This window comes from Dipodomys spectabilis, unplaced genomic scaffold (genome assembly GCF_019054845.1).
Source record: "Dipodomys spectabilis isolate Male_0828 unplaced genomic scaffold, ASM1905484v1 ptg000155l, whole genome shotgun sequence".
In the NCBI taxonomy this organism is placed as follows: domain Eukaryota; kingdom Metazoa; phylum Chordata; class Mammalia; order Rodentia; family Heteromyidae; genus Dipodomys; species Dipodomys spectabilis.
Window position 1 is genome coordinate 4,037,122 of NW_024870832.1, and position 25,314 is coordinate 4,062,435.

General features: G+C 42.3%; 1 protein-coding gene across 1 annotated transcript in view; it reads left to right on the top strand.

The window, feature by feature from the left end:
• Positions 1–25,314, top strand: part of Galnt10 (polypeptide N-acetylgalactosaminyltransferase 10) — a 235,968-nt gene that overhangs the window by 123,497 nt on the left and 87,157 nt on the right. The window contains 1 exon segment of the mRNA XM_042692394.1: positions 18,754–18,920. Within this exon segment, the coding sequence (XP_042548328.1) occupies positions 18,754–18,920 (167 nt within the window).

Below are 25,314 nucleotides of genomic sequence, written 5' to 3' on the forward strand. Positions count from 1 at the left end.
ACTGTGATCCTTAGACCTCAGCCTCCTAAATAGCTAAGATTACAACCATGAGCCACTGGAGCCCAGCCAGACTTTTTTTTGGTAAACTATGTGTGGGGAAAGGTGAAGCATGGCTCAAGTGGTAGATCCCAACCTAAGAGCAGAGAAACAGCGAGAGCATGAGGCCCTGAGTTCAAGTCCCAGTATCAGCATACAAAACACACAAACATTGGTGGTGGTTGTTTTTAAGAACTGCCTTAAAATGGGATATAGCCTCATCAAAGAGCTTCCTAAAACTTAAGTTCACACAGGTAGTAAAAGACAGGACAATCCAAGATCTTTTCACTACTGTTTGCATCTGATTGTCTGGTGCCACCACTGAGATCCATAATTAATAACAGTACTGATAATGACTTTTTGTGTGTCTCTGCCTGTCTGTTGACAATAGGAAAGAGCAGGCCTCATTGACTCTCAACAAAGCTTTCCTTGCAAGGGAAGAGGCCTTCATAAAGATGTCAGCCTCATTCATCTTTCAGCTCCTCTGATTCCAGCCAATTGTGGTTTTGTGGGTTTTTTGTCGTTGTTTTAATTTTGTTCATTTATGAGGGGAGAAGGTTGATCGTATTGTTGTTTTCTTGTTGGCCAGCGGGTGAGGGATGGTTGGTTTGAGTTGGTCTTTTTTTGAGACAGGGTCTTGCTATATAGCCCAGGCTGACTTCAAGACTGATTCTTGTCTTAAGTGCTTGGATTACAGGCATGTGCCACCACACCTGATCTTCTAACCAATTATGTTGAAGAGTAAGTCTTGTAAGTGTGTCATTTCCAGAGAGAATAGAAAAGGACTGAGAGGCTGAATTCCTGCTAAGGAAGGAGGCTGAAAATGTTGGCTGATGTGTCCGAAGTGCCATAAGTTTAAGTTGGTAGGAGGAAGGGGAAGATAGGGTGAGGGTTTTATTTTTTCCCCACTTTTCCTATGAAATTCAGCTCTTTTTGTTCTAGATCCTGGAGCTTTTTATAACTTCTTGCTTAAAATATAATTTTACTGTTTCTACAGAGGGGTTACCATTTCATAAGGCAAGTTATGAGTACATTTCTTTGTGAACAGTGTTAGCCCTTCCTTTGCTTTATAACTTCTTTTTTATTCCAGGCCTAGGGCTTGAACTCAGGGCCTGAGCATGGTCCTTGAACTTCTTTTGCTCAAGGCTAGCACTCTACCACTTGAGCCACAGCACCACTTCTGCCTTTTTCTGTTTATGTGGTACTGAGGAATCAAACCCAGTGTTTCATGCATGCTAGGCAAGAACTCTGCCACTAAGCCATATTCCCAGCCCTGCTTTACAACTTCTTAATAAGCATCTTGGTGGCTTAGTGGTCATTGGATATAGTCTTTGTGGGAATGTTATTTTATACATAAAAGGGAGAATTCTAAATCTTGAACTAAAAATCATTTTCTAGAAAACCATGTAGATATGGACACTGATATTTCTTTTTTTATTATTGTGAAAATACCGTATAGAGGGGTTACAATTACATGGGCAAGGTAATGAGTACATTTCTTACCAAGCATTGTTGCCTCCTTTGTTTCCCCTTTCCATCCCTTCCCATCTCCCCTCCCGCACCTTCCTTCGCCCCTCCCCCCCACCAAAGTTGTAAAGTTTGTTTTTCAACATTACAACTTGTACATCTCATTGTTGCAATGGGTCCACCTGTATCCCTATTTAAATGATTTGTTTTTTCCCTTCCCCTCCACAAATTATACCAACATCAAATACAGTGAAAGCAGGGGTTATACCATAGGGGAGGGATATACAAAGCAACAAAGAAATAATCTTATAAATGTGTTAGAAACAATCGCATGAAAGAAAAAAACATTTGAATACTTATCTTGGGGTTCATTTCGCCTAACATCAACTTATCTGACCTTTTCTGCTTGTCTCAGACATATACTAGTTATTGCAAATAAGGGAAACCATGAGACCTATGTTTCTTTGGGCCTGGCTCACTTCACTTAATATAATTTTTTCCAAGTCTTCCCATTTCCTAACAAATGGGGCAATATCATTCTTTCTGATGGAGGCATAGAATTCCATTGTGTATATATACCACATTTTCTTGATCCATTCATCTACTGAGGGGCATCTGAGGGTTGGTTCCATATCTTAGCTATGGTAAATAATGCTGCAATAAACATAGTTGTGCTGGTAGCTTTAATATGGTCTTGGTTGTGAACATTTGGGTAAATGCCCAAAAATGGGATTGCTGGGTCATAGGGGAGCTCTATTGTGGAGTCTTTTGAGGAACTTCCATACTGCTTTCCAAAGTAGTTGAACAATTTTACACTCCCACCAACAATGCAGTAAGGTTCCCTTCTGTCCACATCCCCTCCAACATCTGTTGTTATTAGAGTTCTTGATTATAGCCATTCTTGTTATTTTGATTTGCATTTCTTTTATGGCTAGAGAGGTTGAGCATTTTTTTGTGGGGGGGTCCGGTTGTGGGGCCTGAACTCTGGGCCTGGGCACTGCCCCTCAGCTCTTCAGCTCAAGGCTAGCGCTCTACCACTTGAGCCACAGCGCCACTTCCGGCTTTTTTCATTTTGCTTATGTGGTGCTGAGGAATCGAACCCAGAGCCTCAGGCATGCAAAGCAAGCGCTCTACCACTGAGCCATCTTCCCAGCCCAAGGTTGAGCATTTCTTCGTGTGTCTGTTGGCCGTTGTTATTTCCTCAGAGAAGTTTCTCTAAGTCTTTAGCCCACTTATTTGCTGGGCAGTTGTTTCTTTGAAGATTTGTTGTTAGGGGACTTAATTTTTTGAGTTCTAGGTATATTTTAGATATGAAACCCTTGTCTGTTGTATGGCTAGTGAAGATCTTCTCCCAATCTGTGGGCTTTCTATGGATCTTGCTAACTATGTCCTTTGTCATGCAGAAGCTCTGCAATTTCATGCAATCCCATTTGGACATTGATATTTCTATTCTGAGTTCTAGCTCAGTTATATTCCCATGGAATTCTTTGATTCCTTGTCACAGCCTCAGTAGGAAGGACTTCAATCCCACTTTACCCAGATATAAATGAAGACGCTTTTTCACGTTTACCTGGGTGCTAAGTAGCAAGAATAGAATTTTCATCCAGATCTTCATGTCTCCAGCTGATGCCCTGCTCTATTTACTTTCACAGTTGCATCCTCAGTACTCGTGTGTGTGTGTGTGTGTGTGTGTGTGTGTGTGTGTGTGTGTGTGTGTGTCCGTGTGTGTGTGTGTGTGTGTGTGTGTGTGTGTGTGTGTGTGTGTGTGTGTGTCCATGCTGGTCCTAGAACATGAACTCAGGACCTGGGCACTGTTTCTGAGCTTCTCTGTTCAAGGCTAGAGCTCTACTATTCAAGCCACAGCTCCAGTTACAGATTTTTTGGTTACTAATTGGACTTTACGACCCAAGTTGGCTTCAAACTGTGATCCTCAGATCTCAGCCTCCTGAGTAGTTAGGATTATAGGCCTGAGCTGCTGGTTGGTGCCAGGCCTTGCTTTTTACCCTGTACCAGGGGCTACCATTGTTTAGATATGGACATGTGTTCTTACTCTGGGACCCTGGGAAGATTCTACTTCCTTTCTGGGCCTCAGTTTCCTCAGGTATAAATCAAGGAGCACAAATAAGATGAGAATCAGGCTCTTGCAACCTTTGTATTATTCAGTGGCTGCCATTGGATTTTCGGGTTGAGCTGTGCCTGTGGCCTGGAAATAGTAGCTGGCTTTCGGCCTTGTTTCTAAGCCCATAGAGATCCAGGCTTCTGTAATTCCCCATACAAACCAGTTCCCACCAGGCCCCATCTGGTGACTGGAAAAATTCAAAATTATTATCTGCTTGGCAAAGAAAGGTGTGTTAGATTTCATATCCATTAGAAGGTGCTAACGTAGTTTCTATTTAGGGAAGAGTTTATTGGGTGATAAAGCTTTGGGGTATTTTGAGATAACATTGATCAGAAAGAAAACCAAACAGACCTCACTCTTGTGGTCATGGGAGTACACTTTGCTTTTGGGTGTGGAGCAAAGACATGACAAAGAGCTCTGTGTGCTGCCGGAAATGGATCATGATGTCTTGGTGGCCCCGCCACCCTCACACAGAAAGGGAAGAATTGTGTAAAACAATCCCCGCAAGTCAAGTCCACAAACTCCCCCTTAGTGATTATTCTGAAGCTGACAAGTATTCATTCTGAGAGAACCACTTTTTAACATCTGTACTGACAGATGGCATAAATCCACATCTGTGTGGATACCAAGATCCCAGAGTCTTGAGTAGCTAGGATTACAGACATGAGCCACTGATGGCCTGGCTAGAGTTTGGAATATTTTATTATTATTAGTTTTTATTCAGACAGGATTTGCTATGGAGTCCAGGCTGACCAGGAAGATGTTACTCCTGCCTCAGCCTGAGATTACAGGCCTGTACCACACAGCTGGAGTTCAGAATCTCAATTACTAGGATGTATGTGAAAAACATTCTAACCCTCACATAAGCACTTCTGTTGTCCTTTGCTTTACAATGTGACAAGGTCATAACTCTAGCTGGGGCAGAATTTACTTAGAAGTACACAGAATGATGTTCACTGACACTTTTTTTTTTTTTTTTTCAGTACTGTGGTAGGAACTCAGTGTTTTGGACTTTTTAAGCAAGTGCTCTGTCACTTAAGCCATACTCTTAGCCCTTTCTTAGTAGGGTCCCAAGTTTCTGCCTAAGGCTAGCCATGAACTGAGATGAGATCTCGTATTTATGCCTCCTGCATAGCTAGTATCAAAGCATGTACCACCACACCCAGCTTTTTATTGAGATGAGAGTCTCACTGAGACTTGGTCTGGCCTTAAACTGTGATCCTACCAATTTCTGTCTCCTGAGTAGCTGAGATTATAGTTACCATACTCAGCAGATGACCCAGTGAAGAACAGAAACAAAGTGAATGTCTATTAATAGGGGAAGACTAAATAAAGGGTGAAAAATTCATCTGCCAAATACTTAAGCAGGAAAATAACTCTACGCACACCTGATATGGCAATATCTTATCTTTCTAGATATCTTATCTTCCTAAAGTCATGTTGAGGAAGAGTACTCAGTGTGGGAAAGACCAAACGGGTTCAGATTTTTTTTTTAATATAATTACAATGTTGTATAATAGGTTGTTCTTAAGCGCAAGAAGTTTTCTGTGGCAAAGTAAATAGGATTCATTATTCTTATCATCTTCATTATTGGCTGTACTTTCTAGGTTCCTAAAGCTACTGTATCAATATAGGTAAAACTGGATGACTTGACATGTAAAGTGATTTTGTGATGTGAAATGAAGGTGTTGCCAGTGCCGTACTCTCTAAGGATTGATAGCTTTTCCTTTTCTTTCTTTCTTTCTCTCTCTCTTTCTTAATTTCTTTCTTTGCCAGTGGTAGGGCTTGAACACAGGGCGTGGGCACTGTCCCTGAGCTTTTTCACTCAAGGTAGAGTACTAACTCTACCACTTTGAGCCACAGTGCCACTTCCAGTTTTCTGGTGGTTAATTGGAGATAAGAGTCTCACAGATTTTTCCTGCCCCATCTGGCTTTGATCCAGGATCTCAGCCTCCAGATCTTAGCCTCCAGAGCTAGAATTATGGGCATGGACCACCAGCACCTGGCCTGCTCTTCGTTTTCTAGCATCTGATATTGTTGACCATTCTTGACTTATAAATGCATTGCTTCAGGCCATTTTCCCCATCTCTTCACTTTTCTTCCATGGTGTGTGTGTGTGTGTGTGTGTGTGTGTGTGTGTGTGTGTGTGTGTGTGTGTGTGTGTGTGTGTGTGTGTGTGTGTGTGTGTGTGTGTGTGTGTGTGTGTGTGTGTGTGTGTGTGTGTGTGTGTGTCCATCTGTGTGTGTGTGTGTGTGTGTGTGTGTGTGTGTGTGTGTGTCCATCTGTCCGAGTCCGAATTTCCCATTTTTATGAGGATTCCATCCAATCATATTGTATTAGAATCTAATGCTGTCATTTTCCCATGCTTGTTTCTGTAAAGACCATTTCCAAATAAGGTCATCTCATTTAGTACAAGGGAATAGTTTCTTCAGCATACCTTTTGGAGAGCACAGTTCTATCCAGAGCATATATTATAGGTAATAAATGAGAATAGACTAATTCCTTCCCCCCCCCCGCCCCCCCAAAAAAGAATGTTCTATAGAGGGGTTACTACCTCAAATAACATTTCTGTTATGGGTAATGTCAACCTTTCCTTCCCCCCCTCACATCCCTGCCCACAAGTTACATAGTTTGTTTCAGAATTTTTTTTCTACCCTTGGGAAATGTTGAAATATTGAACTACAAATTGTACTGAGTGTTATAGTCCTAATCTCTATGAGCTTACATCTGAGAATTTCTGCTCTATGGCTGAATACACACACACACACACACACACACACACACACACACACACACACACACACGTATACACATGTAAATGAACACTGAATAAACAAATGACCAATATCATTTGACTAGACAACAGCAAGCATGTTTCTCCTAGTGGAAGTTTTTATTTGCTATAATTCACCGAGACCCCACTTTTCGAGGCTGTATGACCGGATCAATTCCAGCTCACACCTGTAATCCTAACTACTAAGGAGGCTGTGATCTGGGGATCACAGTTCAAAGCCAGCCCAGACTAGCTAGGTTGGGTTTTCTGTTGTTTTAATTTTTGCTTTGGGGTTTTTTTTGGTGGCAACTTGGTTTGAACTCAGAGTCTTATGCATTCTTGGCTTATTTGCTTAGCTGTTGTTTTACTACTTGAACCATTCCTCCAGCCTTGTGTTTTCCTATTCATTTGGAGATGGATTCTCACAGACTTTTCTACTCTGCTTTCAACCCCTGATTCTCTAGACCTCAGCTTCCTGGGTAGCCATGATTACAGGCATGAGCCACAGGCAGCTGGCTTTGACCTTGTTCTTTTCCGGCTTAAGTATTTGGCAGATGAATTTTTCACCCTTTATTTAGTCTTCCCCTATTAATAGACACTCACTTTGCTTCTGTTCTTCACTGGGTCATCTGCTGAGTATGGTAACTATAATCTCAGCTACTCAGGAGACAGAAATTGGTAGGATCACAGTTTAAGGCCAGACCAAGTCTCAGTGAGATTCCCATCTCAACAAAAAGCTGGGTGTGGTGGTGGTACATGCTTTAATACTAGCTATGCAGGAGGCATAAATAGGAGGATCTCATCTCAGTTCATGGCTAGCCTTAGGAAGAAACTTGGGACCCTACTAAAAAAGGGCTAAGAGTATGGCTTAAGTGACAGAGCACTTGCTTAAAAAGTCCAAAACACTGAGTTCCTACCACAGTACTGAAAAAAAAAGTGTCAGTGAACATCATTCTGTGTACTTCTAAGTAATTCTGCCCCAGCTAGAGTTATGACCTTGTCACATTGTAAAGCAAAGGACAACAGAAGTGCTTATGTAAGGGTTAGAATGTTTTTCACATACATCCTAGTAATTGAGATTCTGAACTCCAGCTGTGTGGTACAGGCCTGTAATCTCAGGCTGAGGCAGGAGTAACATCTTCCTGGTCAGCCTGGACTCCATAGCAAATCCTGTCTGAATAAAAACTAATAATAATAAAATATTCCAAACCCTAACCAGGCCATCAGTGGCTCATGTCTATAATCCTAGCTACTCAAGACTCTGGGATCTTGGTTCAAAGCCAGCCTGGGCACAAAAGTCTGTCTTCTATTCTCAATTAAGTGCATGTGCGCACGCACGCAAGCACACAGAGCCAGAAGTAGAGCTGTAGCTTAAGTGATAGAATGCTAGCCTTGAACAAAAAAAGCTCAGGAACAGTGCCTAGGCCTTGAGTTCAAGTCCCCCACATACAAAAATCCAAACTCCACTGAAGTGTCTTGTACAAATTCCACAATGGCAGAGATGAGAGGAGAGGAGAAAAGGTGTTCTGTAATCCATCAGACACATGTGGGTTTTTGCCTGGCTCCCTTGCTGTGGTAGCCATAGCAGCCTCTGTACAATTGAAGTGGGACCCTAGTCCTCTATTCATACACCATATTCTTAGGAGTACTTCCCAAAGGTTTCTGGGAAAGGGATTTTTCATGTTTATCACCCACAACAGCTCTAGGAGCCAGGTGCTAGTGGCTCACACCTGTGATCCTCACTACTTAAGTAGCTAAGTGAGATCTGAGGATTGTAGTTCAAAGCCAGCCCAGGCAGAAAAGTCTCCTGTGTATGGGGCCAGGGTCTCTGGGGAATACTGGAGCGAATCATTTGAGTGTATGCTACGATTTTGTGTTTGAACAAAGGACCTCTACCAAGCTGGGGCCAAACAGAAGAGTATTCATTGCTCATGGGAAAAAAAAAAATCAAGGGGCAGCTTTGTGTTTGTTTAGTAAATGAGTGAATGAGTGAATACAAGAGGGTGAGACATAGGGAAGGTGTGGGGATGGGGCACAGGGAGGCGGAGGCATATATATATTCAAGGCTGCGATCCCAGCTGAGTCTTTTTGAGTTCAGAATAATCTTTAACTCCACAATTGAGTTAAGTCAGAAGTAAATTCAGTCTTGTCTATGTCCCTTAATGTAGGATGGTATTTATGTATTTCCTAGTAGCCTGTGGCGCCCAGGACCAGCTCTGGGGCTGGAGAAGTCCAGCTCTCTGCTGGGTAACAGCTGGACTTTAGGCAACTTATTACAGCACATACCTCCCAGCTGCTTCAATAAGAGCAAGCCTCCTGTGAAATTGGATGGAAGGCAGGAACTTGTATAGGAAACTAGGTAGCACCTGTCATTCATGGCAAGAAAGGACTGAGTTAAAGGAGAGTGATTTTTTTTTTTTTTTTAAAAGAAGAGATGCTTTCATTGATTTGTGAAAGTCAGCATAATGAACTGGAAGTTTTCCAGACAGTACTAGCTGACATGATCAAAGGGCCTGGAGAGATGGAAAAGACAGCAAGGTGGAAGAACAAGAGGAAACATGAAGGAAAGCTGGACGGCCCCAAAGGGAGAGACTGGTTGGCCATCCAGAGGAGGCTTCTAGGATTCAGAATCCAGTTCACAGACATGGAAAAGAGCTCACAGCCAGATGTCTGGTGCCATATCCTGCCTGAGAGACCTGAGGGTTGCGTGGTGGCGGTGAGGTACACTTGTCCTTTGCCACTTCCCTTGGTGCCTCCAGCAGAGGTAGAATTTGAAATTAAGCCTACAGAAACCAGCCAGTTCTTCCAGTATTTCTTTCTGAAAATTCTCAGACAGAGAAATGGAAAGGACTATGAGGTAGGCACCATGTTCCCATGTACGTTCTAGGTTATACAATGAACACTCTCCTCCCTTGATCATACACCCACCCAACCCTCTCTCCAGGCCCACTGTGCTGTTGGGTGCATTTTAGAGGAAGTTTCATGCCCCATTTGACACTTAGCAGTGGTCTGTAGTGGCACACTATTGGTCCGTGCATCATCCTAAAATGTCACACATTTCCTCTAGAAAGCTTACCACTCTTTGGAGTCTCTCATGGGTGGCAGCAGTTATTGGGGGAGGGGGGCAGTGTTTCAGATGGCACTTACTCCCACTGATAGGCCCATCTACTCTCCCCTGTAGCTCATCACTGCCTCTGAAGGATCTGGGTGGTGTTGCCCATACTTTTAAGAAAATCTAGAGAGCCAGGTGTGATGATACACATTTGTAATCCCAGCTACTCAGGAAGCAGAGATTAGGAGGATCATGAGTGGTAGGCCTATCTAGACAAAGGTAGTGAGACCACGTCTAAAAACAAGAAATACGAGCAAAAGATCCGGAGGCATGGATTAAGTGATTGAGCATTTGCCTAGCATGTCCAAGGACTGGGGCTCAGTCTCCAATTGAAGAAAGAGAAGAAAGAAAGGGTAGGGAAGAAGACAGGGATGGAGGAAAGAAAGGAGGGAGAGGAGAGAGGAGACCAGGTAGGAAAACAGAAAGAAGGAAGGAGAGAGGAAATGAGACAAGGAGGGGGGAAAGAAAGAGAAAAACAGCCATGAGGGGGGTTGTGTATGATCTTCCACTATTTTGATATTTTGTAACTCAATCACATACTGGACAGAATGGTATGGAGAATGACTCCTGGAGAGTAATGGTTTTCTATAGTACCATAAAAATTATCACACATGTAGAATCTTAACACAATCTACACTTTTTTTTTGGTTGGTCGTGGGGCTTGAACTCTGGGCCTGGGTGCTATCCCTGTGCTCTTCAGCTCAAGGCCAGCGCTCTACCTCTTGAGCCATAGCACCACTTGCAGTTTTCTAGTGGTTTATGGGAGATAAGAATCTCATGGACTTTCTTGCCTGGGCTGGCTTTGAACCATGATCCTCAGATCTAAGTCTCCTGAGTAGCTAGGATTACAGGTGTGAGCCAGTGGCACCCGGCTGCAATTTATTTTTACCATTTTAAAGAACAGACTTATTTCTACACTTCTGTAGGTCACAAGGTTAACATGGCTCCCTGGGCTAAAAGTGAATGTAGTGGCAAGGCTACATACTTTCCCAAGGGCTCTAGGGGAAGCGTATTCATCTTGGTCGGTGACAGGTTATAATCCTAGGGTTTGAAGCTCCAGTACCCTTGCTGACTGGCCCCAAGGACTGGTCCAGTCCTGCCACCATCCCTGATTGCCAACCCTCTTCCTCCATCTACAGAGCCAGTGCTGGCAGGCTCGGCCACTCATACTCTAAATCTTTATTCCTCTTCCATTCCTATTTGGTCACCAGACAGACAGGTCTGTACTTTAGAAACCCCTGTGTCTACACTGGAGCTTCCTGGATAATCAGGATCCTTAAACCTATCTCAGGGTCTTTGACCTCAATCTCATCAGTTAAATCCCTTTGCTTTGTGAGGAAATATTTTCATAGGTTCTAGGGATTAAAGCTTGGTGTCTTGAGAGGGGGAATCCTAACTTGCCTCCATCTGGAGACAAAGTAGACATGTGTTCTTTTTGAGCCTGCCTGATCCTAGGTCTCCTCTTCTGGGCCCAAGGCCAATCCCTTCTCCCACCATAGGTACCAGGTGTCCTGAGCCAGAGCTCATCATGTGGTGTGACATCAGTAATGCTCCTCTTCTCTCGCACCAGCTCCCACAGGTAGGAACCAGATCATTTTCTGCAAGAGAAACCCAGAAACCTCTACAACGCAGGAGAGATATAAGAATGTAGAATGTGGGGTAAAAAAAAGGCTGACTGAGATCACTCATCTATCTGTTCATTCAGCAAGTATTTTCTGGTTTAAAAGGAGAATGGAGGAACACAGAAATACTAAGAAAATATCAAATGAGCTTCACCCAGAAAAGCAACACAAAACAATGATGAATAATGGTGAAAAAAGAAAACAGGCAACACTAGAGTTAACTTGGAAAAATTGGGGTTTTGGTTTTTTGTTTTTAAGAACCAGAACCACAGGAGAAAGAACATACCTCTCATTCATTACTCTAAATGTAAACAGGCTTAACTCTCCAATAAAAAGACACAAATTGACTGATTAAATTAAAAATCAGGATCTGATCATTTATTTTCTACTAGAAAGACACAAAAGCCCTACACAGACTAAAAGTAAAAGGATGGAAGAAATATACCAAACAAGCAGAGGTCAAAAACAAGTAGGGCTAGCTGTACTCATCTGGGTCAAGGCCAATTTCAAGCAACAAATAGTCAGAAGAAATAAAGAAGGACACTACATACTGAAGGGAAACAATCCATTAAGAAGCAAATAGAACAGTCAGTATATACATATATATATGTATGTATGTACATATATGTATGTGTATATATACATATATATGTACTCAATGTTGGTGCCCTATGTTCATAAAGGAAATATAACACAAAAGGACAGCTAAGTCAAGATATAGTAATAATATGTGACCTCAATACTCTCACCAGTAGATGAAACATCCAGACAGAACATTTCAAGGTATGTTAGACCTCAACAATACCATTGATGAACTTAATAGACATCTATAAATATTTCACCCTACAGCTGAAGACTACACATTTTCCTCAGCAGCCTATGGAACTCTTTCAAAAATAGAGCATATTTTAGGCTCATAACACATGTCTCAGCAAATAGAAAAAAGAAGTTTCCTGTATCCTGACAGGCATTATTGGACTAAAATGAGAAATCAATAGCAACAAAAACCATCTAACTCATGGAGATCGAACAACATATTTTTGAACGATCAGTGGATCACCAAAGAAATTTGGGGAAAGAAATAAATAAAAAATTCCTAGGTCAAATGAAGATGAAAGAACAACTTCCCAGAAATTGGGACATAGCAAAGACCATACTAACAGGAACGTTTATAGCTATGAGTGCCTACATCAGATAAGCAGAGAGAGCTCAACTAAGCAACTTAATGAAGTTGCTTGGCTCTGACAAAAATGTGAACAAGCCCACCCCAACACCAGTAGAATGACAGAAATAATAAAAATTAGAGCAGAAATTAATAAAATGGAGACCAAAATAACACATCAGTGAGACAGAGTTGGTTCTTCGAAAAGATAAGCAAGATAGACCAACCTTTAGCCAACCTAACCTAAAGTAGAAAGAAGACTTAAGCTAATCAGAGATGTAAAGGCAGATATTATACAGACACCAATAATATTCAGATTATTGGGATATGAAACTTTAAATCTAAAAAAAATGGGAAAAATCAAGAAGAAACAGATAAATTCTTTGACACATATGACACACCAATATAAAACAAGATATGAACAGCTTAAGCATGTCTATAATAATTAGCGAGATTGAAACAGTAGTAAAGAATCTCTTGCTGGCCACTGGTGGCTCATGCCTATAATCCTAGCTACTTAGGAGGCTGAGATCCTGTGCCCAAGCCCAGAGTTCAAGACCCACGACTGACAAAAAAAAGTCTCAACAAAGAGAAGCTGAGGATCAAGTGGATTCTCTGCTGAATTTTACCAGACCTTTTAAGGTGAACAAATACCAATTCTCCTAAAACTATCCCCCGAATACAATGGAAGGAATACTATCAAACTAATTTCCCAAAGCCAGTATTACCCTAATAGCAAAACCGCATAAAGTTGCAAAACAAGAAAAAGATAAAAATTTTATTGATGAGTACAGTTGCAAAATTTTTCAATAAAATACTTGCAAATCAAATTCATCAGCACCTTAACTAGATCCTATATTATAATCACATTGCTTTCATTCGAGGATGCATGGATGATTCAGCAGATGCAAATAATTACAAATACCACATGTTCATCTCAATAGAGGAAGGAAAAACCCTTTGACAAAATTAGAAGAAATTAGGAATAGAATGACTATACATCAACATAATAAAAGCCATACATGACAAGCCTATAGCTAAAATCATACTAAATGGTGAAAAACTGAAACCATTTTCTGTTTTCTTTTGGTCTGTGACCGGGACTAAAACTCGGTACCTGACACTTTCACTCATTGACTAAGACTACCACATAAGCCATGCCTCCAACCCAAAGAAACCATATTCTGTAAAGTCGGAAAGAAGACAAGGATATCCACTCTCTCTACTCCCGTTCAATATATGACTAGAATTCCGAGGCAGGGTAATAAAGCCAGAGAAAGAAATAAAGGAGATTCAAATAAGGAAGGAAGAAATCAAACTATCCCTATTTGCAGATAATATAAAAGATCCTTAAAACTCCACCAAAAACTTTTAGATAAACACTTAAAAACACTTGGAACAAAGTAGCAGTACCAAACTGAATACACAAAAATCAACCATTTTTCTACGCATCAGCAATGAATCAACTGGGAAAGAATCAGGAAAATAATTATATTCATTATAGCCTCAAGAAAGTATTATTGGGCAATGGTGGATCAGGCCTATAATCTCAGCTACATGGGAGGGGAAGAAAGATCAAGAGATCATAGTTTAAAGCTAGTGTGGGCATACAAATTTATGAGATTGTATCTCAGTCAGTGACATCTATTATCCCGAATAGCATGAGAAAAACCCAGCCAGGCTTGGCAAAAAAAAGTGAGACCTACCTGGTGCTACTCATTCCTATAATTCTAACGACTCATGAGGCTGCTATCTGAGAATTGCAGTTCAGAGCCAGCTTGAGCAGGAAACTCCATGAGACTCTTATTGTCAACTAATCAGCAAAACATGGGAAGTAGACCAGTGGTTCAAGTGGTAGTAGAGTGCTAGTCTTGAGCACAAAAAAATCAAACACTGCCACAACCCTGGCAAAAAAACAAAAGGGAGCCTCTATATCAAAAATAACGAGATACAGGGTTTGGGGGCATGGGTCAAGTGATAAGAGTATCTGCTGAGCAAGCTCGAGGCCTGAGTTAATTCTCAGTACCACCACAATAATCAAACATCTAGGAATAAATTTAAACCATATGGGAGATCTCTACAACAAAAGCTATCAAATCACTGAAGAATGGAATCAAAGGAGTCACCAGAAGATAGACCTTTTAGGCTCACAGATTGGCAGAACTAATTTTCTAAAAATGGCTATACTACCATGGAAAAGACAAGCCAGAACCCTGCTTCTCATCATGTACCATCACCAATTCAAAGCAGTTCAAAGACCTTAGTGTAAGACCTGGAACTACTTCAGGAGATCATAAGGAAGATAGAAGGAGAGGCAATAACATCCTGAATAGAACTCCAAAATAGCTCTTACAGCTCAGCAACTAAGAGCAAGGATTGACAAATGAGATTGCATCAAACTAAAGGAACTTCTGATTAGCAAATGGTCACTAGGCCAAAGAGATAGAGGATAGAATACGAGAAAATCTTAGCCAGCTATTCATCTGACAAAGGTTCACTAAGCAGAATATACAGGGAGTTCAGAAAACTGTACCCAATGAATCCTTAGCCCAATTAATAAATGGACCAATAAGCCAGACAAGCACATCTCAAATGAAGAAATACATGAAGAAATGTTCAACATCCCTGACCAGAGAGAAAATACAACTAAAGTAAAATAAAACTGAGATTTCATCTCACCTTAGTTAGAATGATGGCCACAAATGCCAGGCAGGCTGTTAGACAAAAAGAAACATTATATAGTGTTGGTCAGAATGTAAACTTGTGCAACCATTGTGGAAGTCAGTCTAAAGGTTCCTCAAAAATCTAACAATAAAACTACTGTATGATTCACTAGTACCACTGCTAAGCATTTATCTGAAGGAGTGTAAGTCAGAACACAGTAGAGATGCTTGCATATCCATCTTTATTGTTGCACTATTCACAAACAGCCAAGTTATGAAACCAGCTTAGATGCCCTACAACTGGCTGATTTTTTTTAAGATGTGGTTTATACATAAAGTGGAGTATTATTCAGCTGGAAAGAAGAATGAAATTATGTCATTTGCAAAAAGTAAGCCAGCTTCCATAGGCCAAAACTTTGTAAGCTCCTGGTGGTGTTAAGGCCTCTGGTCCACTGGCAGAATCACTGCTTAGAAGCTAAACGGCCTCCCTCCTGCCATCCCCTTTCCCTCCTGAAGCAAAATAATAAAACTTAGAAAATAACTAAGCTTACATTCTATAAAATCTTATTTATTGTTCTCTCAGTTGAACATACCAAATTCTTTTTAAAAAATAAAAATGGTAGACATCTTTTGGAATGCAAAAATAAGTTGTGAGTATAACCCCTGCTTTCACTATATTTGATGTCAGTATAACTTGTGGAGGAGATGGGGAAAAACCAGTTGTTTAAGGATACAGGTGGACCTGTTGCAACAATGAGAAGTACAAGTTGTCATGTCCAAAACGAGCTTTACAACGTTGGTGCGGGGGGGGGGGGGGGGGGGGGCTGGGAGGGGGAGGAAGGAGAAGGATTGGGATTGGGGGGGGAGGGGGGGAGGCTGGGAAGGGATGTGAAGGGTAAACAAAGGAGGAGGCTGCAATGCTTGGTAAGAAATGTACGCATTATCCTGCCCATGTAACTGTAACTCCTCTGTACAGTATGTTCACAAATAAAATTAAATTAAAAAAAAAAATAAGTTGTGAGATGAAAAAGAAATATGCTACCATGTATTTAGAAAAGATCAGGAAGCCATGCAAGTCAGGAAGACGTGTCACTCATGCCTATAATCAGATCTGAGACTCATGGTTCAAAGCCAGCCCTGGCAGGAAAGTCCATGAGAATTTTTATCTCCAACAAACACCTGGAACTGGAGCTGTGGCTAAAGTGGTAGAGTGCTAGCCTAGAGCAAAAAAGCTCAGAGACAGTGCCAAGCTTTGAGTTTAAGCTCCAAACCAGCACAATAAAACAGAAAGAGAAGTTGGGGAGGAAGGGGAGAAAAGAAAATGCAGGGAGATAGCTTATAAATCTGCAGTTGCTATGTTAAGGGAATAAAGCAATGCAAGGATTAACCACAAAATGGGTTACTAGGAAAGAGAACACTAGATGCAAAGACAGGAATAAAAATATTAATCTTTCAATTTTCTTAGATTTTTTGACTTTGGAACTGTGTAGATCATTTTCATAATTAAAAAATAATATTCTGGGGCTGGGAAGGTGGCTCAGTGCATGCATGAGGCCCTGGGTTCAATTCCTCAGTACCACATAAACAGAAAAAGCCGGAAGTGGCGCTATAGCTCAAGCGGTAGAGTGCTTGCCTTGAGGTGAAGAGCTCAAGGACAGCGCCCAGGCCCAGAGTTCAAGATCCATGACCAACAAATAACAACAACAACAACAACAATAATATTCCATCAAAATTAGAATGTAAAAAGCAATTCCGATAGATAAAATTCTAAAAGCTGTGGGGATGGCCCAGTGGTAGAGTGTCTCCCTAGCAAGGGCAAAGCTTTCAGTACAAATCCCAGGGCCACCAAAAGAAAACATTAAGCCAGCATTGGTGGCTCACACCTATAATCCTAGCTACTCAGGAGGCTCTGAAGACCACAGCCTGGACAGCAAAGTCCATGAGACTCTAACCTACAATTAATCTACCAAAGCACTGGAAATGGAGATGGAGCTCAAGTGGCAGAGCACTAGCCTTGCAACAAGATGCAGACTATAAGAGCCCCTGCAGGACAAATGGCCCAGTTTCTTCAACAAATGAATTACAAGTATCACGGTGTGTGTGGGGGTGGGGGGGGGGGGCGAGGGGGGGAGGGACAATTTATAAAAAGAAACTTGGGAAATACATTAGTCACATGCAGTATATGGACTTAGTTTTGACACTAATTTAAACAAACCATTAAAGAAAAAAAAAGAACAAACTTGAATGCCAGCTAGAGGTTTAATAGACCAGAATACATTAATTCCTTTGTGTATTTTAGTGATTTTTCAATGCTCACATGGCTGGTAGAAAGCAGAGCTCAGGAAGGAAAAAGGAGGATCCAGTCTAATCTTCCAAAAACTACCAAAATGAATCAACCATTTTCCCCATGGGAGAGGAACATGGGGCGGGGGGGGGGGGGGGGGGCGGTGATATATGATGTAATAGGAAGGAATTGTCCATTACCAAATAGGTGGACTTTTTAAAATCACCAACAATCAGTTCTGTCTGCAGTTGAGTGGTCTGTAATTTACTTCCCCCAGGTAGGGCCTCAGTCTAGCAGTTCTGCCCCCACTTTATGTAGCAGTTAACAGCTCAGGCCTCTAGTACCTTTAGTCAACCAGCTCTAAATTAGGGCTCATCTATTTGCTAGAGCTACTCACAGAACTCATGGAACCTTTTTCCAGTTTGTCATGAAGGATTATCACAAGGTGATGATCACAAAGATGATGAGCCAGGCAGAAGCCCCCACAGGACATGTTCTATGGGAAGGGACGTGGGATTTGGTTGGGGGTTCTTCCTAGACACCTACCTCCTCCTAGTACCTTCATGTATTTCCCAGCTCCAAACCTCTTGGTTTGGATTGTTTACAGTGACTTCATCACCAGGATTTGATGGATGATTAGCTCCATCTCCTGCTTCCCTCTCCTTACTGGAATGTTGAAAGTTCCACTCTGCTGATCTTGGTGTGGTCTTCTGGTAACTAGGCTCCCTCATGGAATCTACTAACAGACAACTCATTAGAATAAAAGATATTCCAGTTAAGTTTGGAACGGTGTCATGAAACAGAGTTAAGCACCAAATTTGTGCGTGTGTGTGTGTGTGTGTGCATGTGCGTGCGTGTGTGTGTGTGTGTGTGTGTGTGTGTGTGTGTGTGTGTGTGTGTGTGTGTGTCCGTCCCTGAGCTTTTTTGTTCAAGGCTATCACTTTGAGCCACAGCTCCACTTGCAGCTTTTTAGTGGTTAATTGGGAGATAAGAGTTGTCTTGGCGTATGTTCCTGGCTTGGAACCATAAGTCCTCAGATCTCAGCCTCCTGAGTAGCTAGGAGTATAGGCATGAGCTATTTGGCCCTTGGCTTCAAATATTGAAACTAAAGATTGCAATAGTACTTCTTTTGCTCAGGAAATGATAAAGGTTTTAGAAGAAGCTCCATGCCAGGAACACAGGCCAAGACATCCTTTCTTTACTCAAAATCACACAGTGACAGATGGAAAGAAGCTAAGTGTTGCTGGAAAACTGTTCTCCACATGGACATGTGGCTTTGTACAAGAGCAGGGAGCCTTTTCTGTAGATTCCAGTGTGGAGCCAGGATCCTAGGATGCTAAAGAGAAGAAATCTCGGTGGGGAGCAAGGTCTCTCTGACTTTCATTCCCTAATGGCTAGAAAGGGAATGGATTTGTAGTATGTGAGTTCTTCCTGGCAGGAAGGGAGCTTAAGTAATGACACCTGGAGTGATCCAAACCTGTCCTCGATTTCTCCTCTCCACATGTCTCCCTACAGCTGCAACAACAAACGCTACCTGGAGACGCTCCCCAACACCAGCATCATTATCCCCTTCCACAACGAGGGCTGGTCCTCCATCCTGCGTACTGTCCACAGTGTGCTGAACCGCTCGCCCCCGGAGCTGGTCGCCGAGATTGTACTGGTCGATGACTTCAGTGATCGAGGTAGGACCTGCCCCACCCAGCTTCCTGCCTGGCTCCATCCAGTGGCTTTCTTCTTACACAGAATCACTGGATGGGTCTTGATTGAACGTTTGCCACTTACCTGAGTACCAAGCTTTGTGCCCACATTGTCTCATTTAGTCTTTACAGTCCTCCCTGTGGATTTTTTTCCTTTTTATATCAGTTTGGAAATGCATAAAGAATAGATTTGATAACGTTACGCTTAAACTAGTGATTCATTCACTTTCTGTTTGTTTATTATGACATAATGAGATCTAAGCTTAGTACAACAAAATGTTCAAAACTATTATAAAACCAACAAGCCAGTCAGGTGCAGAAAACTCTTGCCTTATAATCCTAGCTAGTCAGAAGGCTGAGATCTGAGGATCAAGATTCGAAACCAGCCTGGGAAGACAAATCCCAGAGTCTTTTATCCCCAGTTAACCAGCAAAAAGCTGAAGCGGAGCTGTGATTCTAGTAGCAGCTGTGATGCTAGTAGCAAAATGCCAGCTGTGAGCAAAAAAGCCAAGCGAGAGCATGAAGCCTTGAGTTCAAAGCCCCAGTACCATTTTTTTTTTTTAAGGAAATTTTTTTTTTGTCTCTCTACTTCCATCCTCATGGTTACAAAATGGCTGCTGAACCTATGGAAAGTTTGCCTCAGTCTGGAAAAAAGGAAGGGCAACATATACATGGCCATCACCTCCTCCTCCTCCTTCATTTCTGGAAGGTCTCCTTAGAGCATCGTTGCCAGAGCTCTGACATCTGGTTGCCCCATCTGCACAAGTGGCCGATACCATGAGTTTTCTTTTTTAGTCTCTGTAGTAGAAGCAGGAAAAGGAGGAGGATAGGGGTATCCAGTAACCACTTTCAGTATTTTGTCACTATTGCACATGTGGGGAAAAAAAGAAAACAGCACTACTGACTCACCACTGTACTCCTAGCCACTCAGGAGGTTGCAATCTGAGGACTGCAGTTGAAAACCAGCCCAGGCAGGAAAATGCATGAGACTCTTATTTCCAATTAGTCACCAAAAAAAGCTGGAAGTGGAACTGTGGTGATAGAGCCCTGGCCTTGAGCAGAAAAATCTCAGGGACAGGGGCTGGGAAGGTGACTCAGTGGTAAAGTGCTTGCCTTGCATGCATGAGGCCCTGGGTTCGATTCCTCAGCACCACATAGCAGAAAAAGCTGGAAGTGGCACTGTGGCTCAAGTGGTAGAGCGCTAGCCTTGAGCTGAAGAGCTGAGGGACAGTGCCCAGGCCCTGAGTTCAGGCCCCACAACTGGCAAAAAAAAAGAAAAAAGAAAAATCTCAGGGACAGTGCCCAGGCCATGAGTTCAAGCCCCAGGACATACACACACACACAAAAAAAGTTTGCTAGGAGGGACTGCCCCATGCTATAAAATTTGTAAAATCACAGATGTAAGTCAACCTACCCATTTTGCAAGCTGGACGCCAAGCCTAATGCAATCCACCCATCAAGGAACACATGGTTGACTAGCCAAGTGGAAGGGCAAGAACCCAAGGTTTCTAGTGTCCCTCAGCCGCCAGTGATTCATTTGCAGAAGTGTAAACTCCATTCTGTTCCCAAGGGAACTTTTCAATATATGATCTTCCCATTGCACCAGACCTGGTGCAAAACCCACCTCCTTGGCCAAATCACTGTCCTGGACTCTGATGGTTTGGATCTCTAATATCCAGTGTCCTCAGTCTTTTACTCAGTGCTAAATATATCACCACAGCCCTCCCTCCAAAAGAGTATATTGATCAAAGAAAAGGTCCGTGTAGTAAAAATTGCATCTCCAGAAGCCTTTGTTTCTCCAGAGAGCAAAAAAGGTGAATTCTCTGTGGCACCATCCTCACATCCTAATAAACTCTTCAAAGCCACGTATGGTTGTACATGCCTGTAATCCCAGCTGTGTGGCAGTCAGAAGTAAGTAGGATCAGAATCTGAGGCTGGTTCTTTGCAAAAGCCTGAAACCTATCTGAACAATAAATTAAAGCTAAAAGAGTTGGATAAAGCATAGCTTGAGTGGTTAGAGTGCTTACGTAGCAATGACAAGACCCTAAGTTCAAACCACAATGCTACCCCCTCCACAGATTAAATAAATAAATGCTTCCTATCTCACTTTGTGGATGGGAATAAAAACTGGGGTCCCTGTAAATCAAGCCCAACGCCCAAGGGAGAACTCTGTACCTTGCATCCTTTAATCCTGTATATAGCAGTCAGATTTTGTAATGTGCCTTTCTCAGAAAAGCAATCATCCTTATTCTTGTTCCAAGAAAGAATTCTCAAGGCAGTCCTGGAAGAAACTTAAACAGCAATGATTGTTTTAAAAATGAGATTTGGGAGAAACAATTTCAGAACTAACGGAAAGGCCTGTCTAAAGTATAGCAGATGTGAACAATCGTCAAAGACAGATTTCTCTGGGCCCTGTTAGCACAGGTGGTCAAAGGAGTTGAAATTCGTAGATGCTAACTACAGGCTAGCCAGGTTATGACTAGCAGAAGGCATTTTCCTCTAAAATGAATTCTCTCCAAGTTCCCCAGGGCGACTAATTATAATTCAGCTAAGGGTCGAGACTTAGGCTAGGAGACAAAATGGAAGCAGATGAATTCTTGAAATTAGATCAAGAGTTTGGGGCAGGCAGTGTCAGAACTGGGGAAGAGGCAAATGCTGACCTCAAAAGAATCTTGGCAGTGCTTACAAACAAAATACAATATTCTCCAGGAGGTTCCAGAAAGCTCTTCAAATGGGAGAGCTTTTCTCCAGGATTGAGGGGACATGGAGTTGCTTTAGCCCTTGTGGAAGGAAGGAGGGCATGAGCTTGGAGGCCTGCCTCCAACTGCCCTCCCTCCCTGATGGCATGTTTCTAATAGGAAAAGCAAAGAAGATCTTTCTTCTTTCTTTCTTTGTTCATGCATCTGTTCTGTTTCTCTTGTCCTTATTGCTTTTGGGGCATTATTATTGTGTGTGTGTGTGTGTGTGCATGTACATGTGAGTATGTGTGTACGCGCATGTGCACACATGTACGCGCATGTGCACACATGTACGCGCATGTGCGCGCGTGCGCACACACACACACACACACACAAATGCTACAGTTTGCATTCAGTTCCTGGGCACTGTCCCTAAGCTTTTTTGCTGAAGGCTAACTAACACTCTACTACTAGAGCCATAGCTCTACTTCTGCCTTTTTCAGATGTTAATTAAAAATAAGAGTTTCATGGACTTTCCTGCCTGGGCTGGCTTCGATCTGCAATCCTCAGATCTCAACCTCCTGAGTTGCAAGGATTATAGGCGTGAATCACTGGCCCCTAGCTGTACCTCATTCTTACCATCTCTTCCGGGCCTTGGGTCTTAGTTTATTTTTGGTACCACCACTATTGTGTGGAGGGGTCATTCCCTACTTGTATTCTATTATTTTAGTTTCTTTACCTTTTGCCAGTTTTGTGCTACTTATTTGGGCTTTCTCTACATTTGTCTTGTCTTCGCAAGGTTGATTTATATTCATGTATTCAACAGTATTTGTAAAATAGCTGAATGCCAGACTCTGTGCTAGCTCCTAAGGATACAAAGAGGAGAAAAATGTGCCTTACTTGAAGGCTTACCTGCAGGAGGGACAAGAAATTTTTCCAGGAGAGGCAATTATAAGACCATAGAATATTATCTACCTGGTGGAGGTCTTCGCACTGTGAGCCACAGGGTAGATCAGGGAAGAATTTACAGACAACTGCAGTTAAAAGTCAGTCTGAGCTGGATGGTGGTATAATCCTAGCTACTCAGGAGGCTGAGTTCCAAGGATTGCAGTTTAAAGGCAGAAAACTCCTTGAGATTCTTTATCTCCAATTAACCAGCAAATAGCCAGAAATGGAGCTGTAACTCAAGTGGTAGAAGACCAAGCCTGAAGCAGAAAAAGTCAAGCAAAAGCATGAGGCTCTGAGTTCAAGGTCCAGCACCAGCACAAAAATAACCCCATCTCAGGACTATACCTGGAGTAAGGGAAGGGCATTGGCTTTCCCCAAAAATCAAAAACATGACTTCAATGGGGTATATGCAGAGAGAACGGCTTTGGGTATTGGGCAGAGAGCCATTTGTGAGTTCCTCACCTGAAGAAAATTACTGGTAACATTCAGGCTGTCCTATTTGCCCTGCCAGCATTTTTTTAAAGTAGACTTTGTTTTTAGTGCAATTTAGATTCAGAAAGAAACAAAAACAAATAGAGCTAAAACTCCAGAGCTGCCTTTTATCTCCTCTCCCCACCAAAATTACATTATCCTCACTATCAAAATCTCATCTCAGTCTGATGCCAGGGGCTCAAGCTTATAAATCCTAGCTACTCAGGAGGCTGAGCTCTAAGGATCATGGTTCAAGTTCAGCCTGGACTGGAAAGTCCATAAGACTTCTTGTTTTGTTTGGTTTTGTTTAGGTTGGGTTGGGTTGGGTTGGGGGTTTTTGCTTTGTTTTGTTTTGTTTTACCAGCCCTAGGGTTTGAACTCAGAGCCTGGGCACTGTCCCTGAGCTTCTTTTTGCCCAAGGCTAGCACTCTACCACTTAAGCCATCACCCCACTTCTGGCTTTTTCTGTTTATGTGGTGCTGAGAGATCAAACTCGAGGTTTCCTGCATGGTAAGCAAGCACTCTACCACTAAGCCACACTCCCAGCTCCTCTGTAAGACTTTTCTCTCCAGATAACCTCCATAAAGCTTGAAGGGGAACTGTGACTCATGTGTAGAGTGAAACAGTTAAGGAACAGTGTTGAAAAAGCTAAGGGATTATGCCCAGGCCCTGAGTTCAAGCTCTGGTATTGGCTCCTCCTCCTAAAAAAAAAAAATGCATTCCAGAGTGGTGCATTTGTTACATTCCACAATAGTACATGGGTTCGTCAGGGAACTAAAATCTACTGTCTGTAGTGGAGTTTGCTCTTGGTGGTGTGTGTGGACAGGATAAATGAAGTGGATCATGGCATCACACAGTTGTTTTATAGCCTGAAACATCTCTGCTCCTCCTCTTCACCCAATCCTTCCTCTGAGTTTGATTCTAGTTTTACTCTTTTCCCAGACTCTCATGCGCCTTGACTTACTCAGTGAGAAGCCTTTTCAGACCAGCTCCTTCCACTTGGTGTAAAATACATGGAAGGTTTCTCTGTGTTTTCCATAGCTCAATAGCTTGCTGTTTTTCAGTACTAGCATTAGAACCCAGGACTTTACTTACACATGCTAATTAAGTGTGCTACCACTGCTCCATAACCCTAGTCCTTTTTTAAAAAAAGCTTGAGTGTGTACTGGTCCTAAGACTTGAACTCAGGGCCTGGGCACTGTCCCTGAGCTTCTGTGCTCAAGGCTAGCATTTTATCACTTTAGCTACAGCTCTGCTTCTGGCTTTTTGGCAGTTAATTGGAGATTAGAGTGTCACAGGCTTTCTGCTTGGGCTAGCTCAGACCTCCATCCTCAGATCTCAGCTTTCTGAGTAGCTAGGATGACAGGCCTGAGCAGCACCTGGCCCTTTTTTATAATTTTATTTTGAGACAAAGTCTTGCTAAGTTGCACTGACTGGCCTGCACTGAACTTGCCTTAGCCTCCTAAATTCTGGGATTGGAAGTGTAGCTCCTTTGTTGGCATGGGCCAGTTTTTCCACCAGCAGCTGAAGGACATGTTGGTTGTTTCCAGGTTTTAGCAATTACTAATAATGCTGGTGGGAACATTGTTTGTGGGCAGGTGTTTGTGCATGTTTTCAGTTTAGGGAACGAACTGTGAGAATAAATCTGGAGGAAACTGCCAAATAATCTTCCCAAGTAGCTGCATCATTGTGCATTCCCATCAACTACAAGTGAGAGTTTGCATTGCCCCACATCTTCATCTGCATTTGTTTTTGTTTGTGGTTTTTTGCTTGTGTGTATGTGTGTCCTGGGGCCTGAACCGAGGGCCTGAGCTGTCCCTGAGCTTTTCTGCTCAAAGTTAACACTCTACCACCGAGTCCCAGCTCCACTTGTTGTTTTTTGGTGGTTAATTGGGGGTGAGAGTTTCACCGATTTTCCTGTTTTGGCTGGCTTTGAACTTTGATCCTCAACTCTTAGCCTCCTGAATAGCTAGATTTACAGGCATGAGCTACCCAACCCAGTCTTTCTTGCTATTCTTATAAGTGTGTAGTAATATCACACTGTGATTTGAATTTCCTAATGACACATAAGATAGGGCAAAAATATGCTTAGCTGTAAATGCTTTGTAAGTTTTGCTTTCTTTCTAGTGTTTGTCATTTCTTTTTTCATATTTGGAACTGTAGCTTAATTACTTTTTAATTTCTTTTATTACCCTTAGTTATACAGAGAGGTTTCAGTTCAGGCTGTGAGTATAATGTGTCTTCATCCATGTCACCCCTTCCGTCATTTTCTATTCTTTTTC